This window comes from Oncorhynchus tshawytscha, linkage group LG25 (assembly GCF_018296145.1).
Source record: "Oncorhynchus tshawytscha isolate Ot180627B linkage group LG25, Otsh_v2.0, whole genome shotgun sequence".
NCBI lineage: Eukaryota > Metazoa > Chordata > Actinopteri > Salmoniformes > Salmonidae > Oncorhynchus > Oncorhynchus tshawytscha.
In genome coordinates, this window is record NC_056453.1 from 43,306,320 (window position 1) to 43,316,562 (window position 10,243).

The 10,243-nt window shown below is 43.2% G+C and overlaps 1 protein-coding gene across 1 annotated transcript in view; it reads left to right on the forward strand.

Moving 5' to 3' along the window:
• Positions 1–9,012, forward strand: part of parga (poly (ADP-ribose) glycohydrolase a) — an 85,349-nt gene extending 76,337 nt beyond the window's left edge. Inside the window, 3 exon segments of the mRNA XM_042305767.1 lie at positions 2,277–2,382; positions 5,989–6,117; positions 8,798–9,012. Coding sequence (XP_042161701.1) covers positions 2,277–2,382; positions 5,989–6,117; positions 8,798–8,919 — 357 coding nt within the window. The 3' untranslated portion in view covers positions 8,920–9,012.
• Positions 9,013–10,243: the final 1,231 nt, after the last annotated feature.

Genomic DNA, 10,243 nt, shown 5'->3' on the forward strand with positions numbered 1-10,243 from the left:
ACACTAAACAGGGATGTGGGACTACAATAAACAGGGATGTGGGACTACACTAAACAGCGATGTGGGACTACACTAAACAGGGATGTGGGGCTAAACAGAGATGTGGGACATACTAAACCGTGATGTGACACTACACTAAACAGGGATGTGGGGCTAAACAGATGTGGGGCTACACTAAACAGGGATGTGGGGCTACACTAAACAGGGATGTGGGGCTACACTAAACAGGGATGTGGAACTAAACAGGGATGTGGGACTACACAGAGATGTGGGACTACACAGATGTGGGACTACACTAAACAGATGTGGGGCTACACTAAACAGGGATGTGGGGCTACACTAAACAGAGATGTGGGGCTAAACAGGGATGTGGGACTACACTAAACAGGGATGTGGGACTACACTAAACAGGGATGTGGGACTACAATAAACAGAGATGTGGGACTACACTAAACAGGGATGTGGGACTACACTAAACAGAGATGTGGGACTACACTAAACAGGGATGTTGGACTACATTAAACAGATGTGGGACTACACTAAACAGGGATGTGGGACTACACTAAACAGGGATGTGGGACTACAATAAACAGGGATGTGGGACTACACTAAACAGGGATGTGGGGCTAAACAGAGATGTGGGACATACTAAACCGTGATGTGACACTACACTAAACAGGGATGTGGGGCTAAACAGATGTGGGGCTACACTAAACAGGGATGTGGGGCTACACTAAACAGGGATGTGGAACTAAACAGGGATATGGAACTACACAGAGATGTGGGACTACACAGAGATGTGGGACTACACTAAACAGATGTGGGGCTACACTAAACAGGGATGTGGGGCTACACTAAACAGGGATGTGGGGCTACACTAAACAGAGATGTGGGGCTAAACAGGGATGTGGGACTACACTAAACAGGGATGTGGGACTACACTAAACAGGGATGTGGGACTACACTAAACAGAGATGTGGGACTACACTAAACAGGGATGTGGGACTACACTAAACAGGGATGTGGGACTACACTAAACAGATGTGGGACTACACTAAACAGGGATGTGGGACTACACTAAACAGAGATGTGGGACTACACTAAACAGAGATGTGGGACTACACTAAACAGATGTGGGACTACACTAAACAGGGATGTTGGACTACATTAAACAGATGTGGGACTACACTAAACATGGATGTGGGACATACTAAACAGTGATGTGACACTACACTAAACAGGGATGAGGGGCTAAACAGAGATGTGGGACTACACTAAACAGGGATGTGGGACTACACTAAACAGGGATGTGGGACATACTAAACAGTGATGTGACACTACACTAAACAGGGATGAGGGGCTAAACAGAGATGTGGGACTACACTAAACAGGGATGTGGGACTACACTAAACAGGGATGTGGGACTACACTAAACAGAGATGTGGGGATACAATAAACAGGGATGTGGGAAACAGATGTGGGACTACACTAAACAGGGATGTGGGGCTAAACAGGGATGTGGGACTACACTAAACAGGGATGTGGGGCTACACTAAACAGTGATGTGGGGCTAAACAGGGATGTGGGACTACACTAAACAGGGATGTGGGACTACACTGAACAGGGATGTGGGACTAAACAGATGTGGGACTACACTAAACAGGGATGTGGGACTACACTGAACAGGGATGTGGGACTAAACAGATGTGGGACTACACTAAACAGGGATGTGGGACTACACTAAACAGCGATGTGGGACTACACTAAACAGGGATGTGGGACTACACTAAACAGGGATGTGGGGCTACACTAAACAGGGATGTGGGACTACACTAAACAGGGATGTGGGACTACACTAAACAGGGATGTGGGACTACACTAAACAGAGATGTGGGACTACACTAAACAGAGATGTGGGACTACACTAAACAGATGTGGGACATACTAAACAGGGATGTGGGACTACACTAACCTGTGACGTGGGACTGCGCGAAACGGCCGTCAGAGGAGCAAAAGGCTTCCTTCTGGCTTTAGTGTAGTTCAAGGAGATCTCATCACATTACTACTGGCTGGTACCCTGCCAGGGCCTGCCATGGTCTGATGACTTGACATTCTTTCACATCCGTATTCTCACATCAGCATCGACCAGCCAACTGAGGACTTATTACTGAGGATTTATTCCTCACCAGTGCAATTTACATGGTCCCACTTGTCTGAGAAATTTGGTTGCTCTTTTTTTGTTTTGTTCTAAATCTTTCTTCCCCTCCATCCTTCAGGCATACTGTGGCTTTTCCCGCCCAGGGGAGAGGAGTCAGGATCTCTCTGCGGTTGCTACAGGAAACTGGGGCTGTGGTGTGTTCGGTGGAGACGCTAGGTTTAAAGGTAAGCATGGGGGCAACATTAGCACTTCACTCAAAATGGCTGATTTTACATTTACATTTTAGTCATTTAGGAGCCACTCTTATCCACTTCTTGAGGTGGACTGAACGTCCCTGTACTCATTTTGTGTGCCGGTACCATGTTCCGGCCCAAGTTAAGCACCGTTCTTATCCAGGGCAACTTGAATTGAACTAAAGGTAGGTTAAAAAATTAAATAAAACACAACCACATATCACAATACTTGCTATTTAACCTTTTTTTTTTTTTTACATTTTAAAGAATCCATGAATTTTTTAAGGTTCTTCTGTGTCGACGTGGTCCAAATTGGACTGTACTGTTGAGTATAGGAGAGAATATGATTAAATCTCCAGTTGAAAAGCCACGCTTTTCAACAGGCCCTGATTTGAGTCCCAAATGGCACCCTATTCCCTATAATGTAGTGTACACCCTATGGGCCATGGCCAAAAGTAGTGTACTGAGTAGGGTGCCATTTGGGACGCATTGCCTGTTAGTGTGAACTGGCCCCTCTCTCGTTAGCCTTGGCTGTGGAATACATTTATTTACTTAATGCCTATTTGTCTCCCGTCATATTGATCAACTGACAACGTTAATATTTTTCATTAACAGTGGAATTGATCGCCTGCCCCAGCCCACCTATCCATTATAGACCTAGGGGCAATTCCACGTTAACGGATTTACGCCGAGACTCACGATTTTTCACTTAGGAATGTATGCCAAACATAAAACCATTTGATTTCAAAGTTTAACAAACCGTACAACTCTATGCACAAGGACTAACTTTAAATCATTTACACAGTAAAAATGGTTTTTATGAACATTTACGGGGAAAAGCTGTGCAGATGCAAAGTTTGGTAACAGAATTACGGTAAAATCTCAGGCAGGGGGCTCAGAGGAGGATACCACTAGACTACTGCACTACCGCTAACACTTAGCACCCAGTGGTGCTGTGAGACTCAACTACCGCTAACACTTAGCACCCAGTGGTGCTGTGAGACTCAACTACCGCTAACACTTAGCACCCAGTGGTGCTGTGAGACTCAACTACCGCTAACACTTAGCACCCAGTGGTGCTGTGAGACTCAACTACCGCTAACACTTAGCACCCAGTGGTGCTGTGAGACTCAACTACCGCTAACACTTAGCACCCAGTGGTGCTGTGAGACTAAACTACCGCTAACACTTAGCACCCAGTGGTGCTGTGAGACTCAACTACCGCTAACACTTAGCACCCAGTGGTGCTGTGAGACTCAACTACCGCTAACACTTAGCACCCAGTGGTGCTGTGAGACTCAACTACCGCTAACACTTAGCACCCAGTGGTGCTGTGAGACTAAACTACCGCTAACACTTAGCACCCAGTGGTGCTGTGAGACTAAACTACCGCTAACACTTAGCACCCAGTGGTGCTGTGAGACTAAATACACTAGCTGAAACCAGCTCAGAGTTTAATGGCTGTGATGGGAGAAAACTGAATATGGATCAACAACATTGTAGTTACTCAACAATATTAACCTAAATGACAGAGTGAAAAGAAGGAAGCCTGTACAGAATAAAAAATATTCCCGAAACATGCATCTTGTTTGCATGAAAGTAAAACTGCAAAAAATGTGCAAAAAAATGTACTTTGTCTGATTACAAAGCGTTATGTTTAGGGTAACTCATCACTGAGTACCACTCTTCATATTTTCAATCTTGGTGGTGACTGCATCATGCTATGGGTATGCTTGTCATTGACAAGGACTAGGGAGTGTGTTAGGATAAAAAGAAACGAAATAGAGCTAAGCACAGGCAAAATCCGGGAGGAAAACCTGGTTGTCTGCTTTCCAACAGACAATGGGAGTGAAATTCACCTTTCAGCAAGACAATAACCTAAAATAGAAGGCCAAATATACACTGGAGTTGCTTACCAAAACGACATTGAATGTTCTTGAGTGGCCCAGTTACAGTTTTGACATATGACCTGGGTTTTTCTCGCTCAACAGTTTTCCATGTATATGGTCAAGAATGGTCCACCACCCAAAGGACATCCAGCCAACTTGACACAACTGTGAGAAACATTGTAGTCAACATGGGCCAGCATCCTTGTGGAACGCTTTCGACACCTTCTAGAGTCCATGACCCCAATTAATTGAGGCTGTTCTGAGGGGAAAGGGGAGAGGGGAAACTCTCAATGTTAGGAAGGTGTTCCTAATGTTTGGTATATAAAGTGCCTCCAGAAAGTAGTCATACCCCTTGACTTATTCCACATTTTGTTGTTACAGCCTGAATTCAAAATCGATTACTTTTTTTTTTATTTTTACAAGTTAGTTAATTAGCCTAGCATCGGTCCGGAACCAGTTAGTTAATTAGCCTAACGTCGGTCCGGAACCAGTTAGTTAATTAGCCTAGCGTCGGTCCGGAACCAGTTAGTTAATTAGCCTAGCGTCGGTCCGGAACCAGTTAGTTAATTAGCCTAGCATCGGTCCGGAACCAGTTAGTTAATTAGCCTAGCATCGGTCCGGAACCAGTTAGTTAATTAGCCTAGCGTCGGTCCGGAACCAGTTAGTTAATTAGCCTAACGCGGTCCGGAACCAGTTAGTTAATTAGCCTAGCGTCGGTCCGGAACCAGTTAGTTAATTAGCCTAGCGTCGGTCCGGAACCAGTTAGTTAATTAGCCTAGCGTCGGTCCGGAACCAGTTAGTTAATTAGCCTAGCGTCGGTCCGGAACCAGTTAGTTAATTAGCCTAGCGTCGGTCCGGAACCAGTTAGTTAATTAGCCTAGCATCGGTCCGGAACCAGTTAGTTAATTAGCCTAGCGTCGGTCCGGAACCAGTTAGTTAATTAGCCTAGCATCGGTCCGGAACCAGTTAGTTAATTAGCCTAACGTCGGTCCAGGTCTCTGAAGTCAACTGGCAGTTTTCTTACTCCACTTTCTTCTTAATGACATGCCTCTGGGGGGGGCAGACACTTAATATAGCCCAATGTTCCCCTCTGTTTACCTGGACTCTCTCTCGAATCGCTCCATCCCATACTTTTAATTGTGGGACAAGTTGAAAGAGTGATGACAATGTAAAAAAAAAGGAGGAAAGGAAAGTCTGAGAGGAGAAGCTTCAGCCCCCCCACCGTCGCAGATGTTTATTCAGCAGCGTTCGTAGCTCGTTACTGTTGCCTCTCTCTGTCACGGTTTCTTTATTAATAAAGCAGACTTTATTTCCAGACTCTTAATGAAATATTCACAAGGTTCTGGGGCCAGAGCCTGCCTTCCCTTGCTCTCACGGTGACTAAGTCTGGCTCCTCAGTGGGGGACTCTGGGTATTTTAGTCATTTCTTCATTCATTCTGAGCCATGGTGTGTAATATGACAGTTTTAAATGGCGCAGGTTGAATCTGGTTGTGTTGTCGCTGTCTTCAGCATGTTTACTCTGATCCTTGTATCATGTCTTGTACTGGTTCTGTAGAAAGTATCGGTCCTGTATAGACAGTTTCTCTCTTTCTCTCTCTGTCTGTCTCCATGTCTCTCACGGTCTCTCTCTGTCTCTCTCTGTCCGTCTCTCTCTCTCCGTCCTTCTCTCTCCCCCTACATCTCTCCACCCCCCCCCCACCCCTCCAGCTCTGCTCCAGATTCTGGCAGCCTCTGAGGCAGGCCGAGACGTGGCCTATTTCACCTTTGGTGACAGCGCCCTGATGAAAGACGTCTACGACATGCACTACTTTCTCACACAGAGACATGTCAGCGTCGGTAAGGCACATGCTATCTCCCTATCCACATTACCATGTCATATCTACTGTATTCCCCTGGCTCACACCAGATCTCCCTCTACCATATAGTTCTGTACATACAACACTGTCTGGTGTTCTATACATACAACACTGTCTGGTGTTCTATACATACAACACTGTCTGGTGTTCTATAGTTCTATACATACAACACTGTCTGGTGTTCTATAGTTCTATACATACAACACTGTCTGGTGTTCTATACATACAACACTGTCTGGTGTTCTATACATACAACACTGTCTGGTGTTCTATAGTTCTATACATACAACACTGTCTGGTGTTCTATAGTTCTATACATACAACACTGTCTGGTGTTCTATAGTTCTATACATACAACACTGTCTGGTGTTCTATAGTTCTATACATACAACACTGTCTGGTGTTCTATAGTTCTATACATACAACACTGTCTGGTGTTCTATAGTTCTATACATACAACACTGTCTGGTGTTCTATAGTTCTATACATACAACACTGTCTGGTGTTCTATAGTTCTATACATACAACACTGTCTGGTGTTCTATACACAACACTGTCTGGTGTTCTATACACAAAACTGTCTGGTGTTCTATAGTTCTATACATACAACACTGTCTGGTGTTCTATACACAAAACTGTCTGGTGTTCTATAGTTCTATACATACAACACTGTCTGGTGTTCTATACACAACACTGTCTGGTGTTCTATAGTTCTATACACACAACACTGTCTGGTGTTCTATAGTTCTATACATACAACACTGGTGTTCTATAGTTCTATACATACAACACTGTCTAGTGTTCTGTACATACAACACTGTCTGGTGTTCTATAGTTCTATACATACAACACTGTCTGGTGTTCTATAGTTCTATACATACAACACTGTCTGGTGTTCTATAGTTCTATACATACAACACTGTCTGGTGTTCTATACATACAACACTTTCTAGTGTTCTGTACGTACAACACTGTCTAGTGTTCTATACATACAACACTGTCTGGTGTTCTATAATTCTATACATACAACACTGTCTGGTGTTCTATAGTTCTATACATACAACACTGTCTGGTGTTCCATAGTTCTATACATACAACACTGTCTAGTGTTCTGTACGTACAACACTGTCTAGTGTTCTGTACGTACAACACTGTCTAGTGTTCTATAGTTCTATACATACAACACTGTCTGGTGTTCTATAGTTCTATACATACAACACTGTCTGGTGTTCTATACATACAACACGTTCTAGTGTTCTGTACGTTCTATACATACAACACTGTCTAGTGTTCTATACATACAACACTGTCTGGTGTTCTATAGTTCTATACATACAACACTGTCTGGTGTTCTATAATTCTATACATACAACACTGTCTGGTGTTCTATAGTTCTATACATACAACACTGTCTGGTGTTCTATAATTCTATACATACAACACTGTCTGGTGTTCTATAATTCTATACATACAACACTGTCTGGTGTTCTATAATTCTATACATACAACACTGTCTGGTGTTCTATAGTTCTATACATACAACACTGTCTAGTGTTCTGTACGTACAACACTGTCTAGTGTTCTGTACGTACAACACTGTCTAGTGTTCTGTACGTACAACACTGTCTAGTGTTCTGTACGTAGAACACTGTCTAGTGTTCTATACATACAACACTGTCTGGTGTTCTATACATACAACACTGTCTGGTGTTCTATAATTCTATACATACAACACTGTCTGGTGTTCTATAATTCTATACATACAACACTGTCTAGTGTTCTATACATACAACACTGTCTGGTGTTCTATAATTCTATACATACAACACTGTCTGGTGTTCTATACATACAACACTGTCTGGTGTTCTATACATACAACACTGTCTGGTGTTCTATACATACAACACTGTCTGGTGTTCTATACATACAACACTGTCTGGTGTTCTATAATTCTATACATACAACACTGTCTGGTGTTCTATAGTTCTATACATACAACACTGTCTAGTGTTCTGTACGTACAACACTGTCTAGTGTTCTATACATACAACACTGTCTGGTGTTCTATAATTCTATACATACAACACTGTCTGGTGTTCTATAATTCTGTACATACAACACTGTCTGGTGTTCTATAATTCTATACATACAACACTGTCTGGTGTTCTATAGTTCTATACATACAACACTGTCTGGTGTTCTATAGTTCTATACATACAACACTGTCTAGTGTTCTATACATACAACACTGTCTGGTGTTCTATAATTCTGTACATACAACACTGTCTGGTGTTCTATAGTTCTATACATACAACACTGTCTGGTGTTCTATAGTTCTATACATACAACACTGTCTGGTGTTCTATACACAACACTGTCTGGTGTTCTATAGTTCTATACATACAACACTGTCTGGTGTTCTATACATACAACACTGACATGTATGCAGGATTTTGCAGAATGCAAAGGCATACATCTTATTATATTGGTTATAGAATTATGTAATTTTGGTAAGCAATTAGTTTTATTAAATCACAAACTGTAAAATCAATAAGAATTTCAATACTATTTGTCAATATTTGCCCTCTGCTAGATTCTCTGCTGTGGTTGTTTGGTGAATGAATGATGTATCTGACATAGTCTCTGTCTCTGTCTCATAGGGGCTCTGTACAGTTTGCTGGGTCAGTACTACAGCTCAATGTGTCAGAGCTGCTTCACCCGCCGTCCTGACATCAGCCTCTACTCCTTCATCTACCAGGAGGCCAGCTCTGTCTCCCCCTAGACCAGAAACACACACGCAGGTCGGCTCCCCTAGAAGATCGGAGACGCCACGTCACACAGGTCGGCTCCGCCTAGAAGACCGTAGATGCCCCCCCCCCGGACACAAAACAAGCGCTGTGCCCCGCGAGAGATTCCAGTGGAAGTTTGTCTTGTCATTCTGCTACTGGTAGCTGATACGCACATGGATAGAGATTCGATGTGTTGAGATTTGTGATTTGGAATGGTAAAGCCAAAGGCTGTCATCCATCTTGTGAGTGTGTCATGTTTCCTTGGTTTTACCCCCCAACATAAATCCAGACTAAATGAATCAGTTGTCAGAAATTCAGTTGATGGAAAGAATGAATAGAGCCGTTCTTAGAGGGTATTTAAAAAATTTTTTAAAAAACGTTTTAATTTGATCATAGGGAAATGATCTTTAGTCTTTAGGCTGGTTACTCTGTTCTCCACTGGAGAGAAGCTGACTCTGTGTGGGGATGATCACTTAAAGTGTGTGCTGTGATCATTTATTTTATTTTTCAAATATTTCAGATTACCATGGCCCTGGCCATGGTCCTCTAAGTGGATATATTACCATGGGCCTAGCCATGGTCCTCTAAGTGGATATATTACCATGGGCCTAGCCATGGTCCTCTAAGTGGATATATTACCATGGGCCTAGCCATGGTCCTCTAAGTGGATATATTACCATGGGCCTAGCCATGGTCCTCTAAGTGGATATATTACCATGGCCCTAGCCATGGTCCTCTAAGTGGATATATTACCATGGCCCTAGCCATGGGCCTCCATTCAGTGGATATATTACCATGGCCTCCATTCAGTGGATATATTACCATGGCCTCCATTCAGTGGATATATTATCATGGCCCTAGCCATGGGCCTCCATTCAGTGGATATATTACCATGGCCTCCATTCAGTGGATATATTACCATGGCCCCCATTCAGTGGATATATTACCATGGCCCTAGCCATGGGCCTCCATTGAGTGGATATATTACCATGGCCTCCATTCAGTGGATATATTACCATGGCCTCCATTCAGTGGACATATTACCATGGCCTCCATTCAGTGGATATATTACCATGGCCCCCATTCAGTGGATATATTACCATGGCCCCCATTCAGTGGACATATTACCATGGCCCCCATTCAGTGGATATATTACCATGGCCTCCATTCAGTGGATATATTACCATGGCCTCCATTCAGTGGATATATTACCATGGCATCCATTCAGTGGATATATTACCATGGCCCTAGCCATGGGCCTCTATTCAGTGGATATATTACCATGGCCTCCATTCAGTGGATATATTACCATGGCCC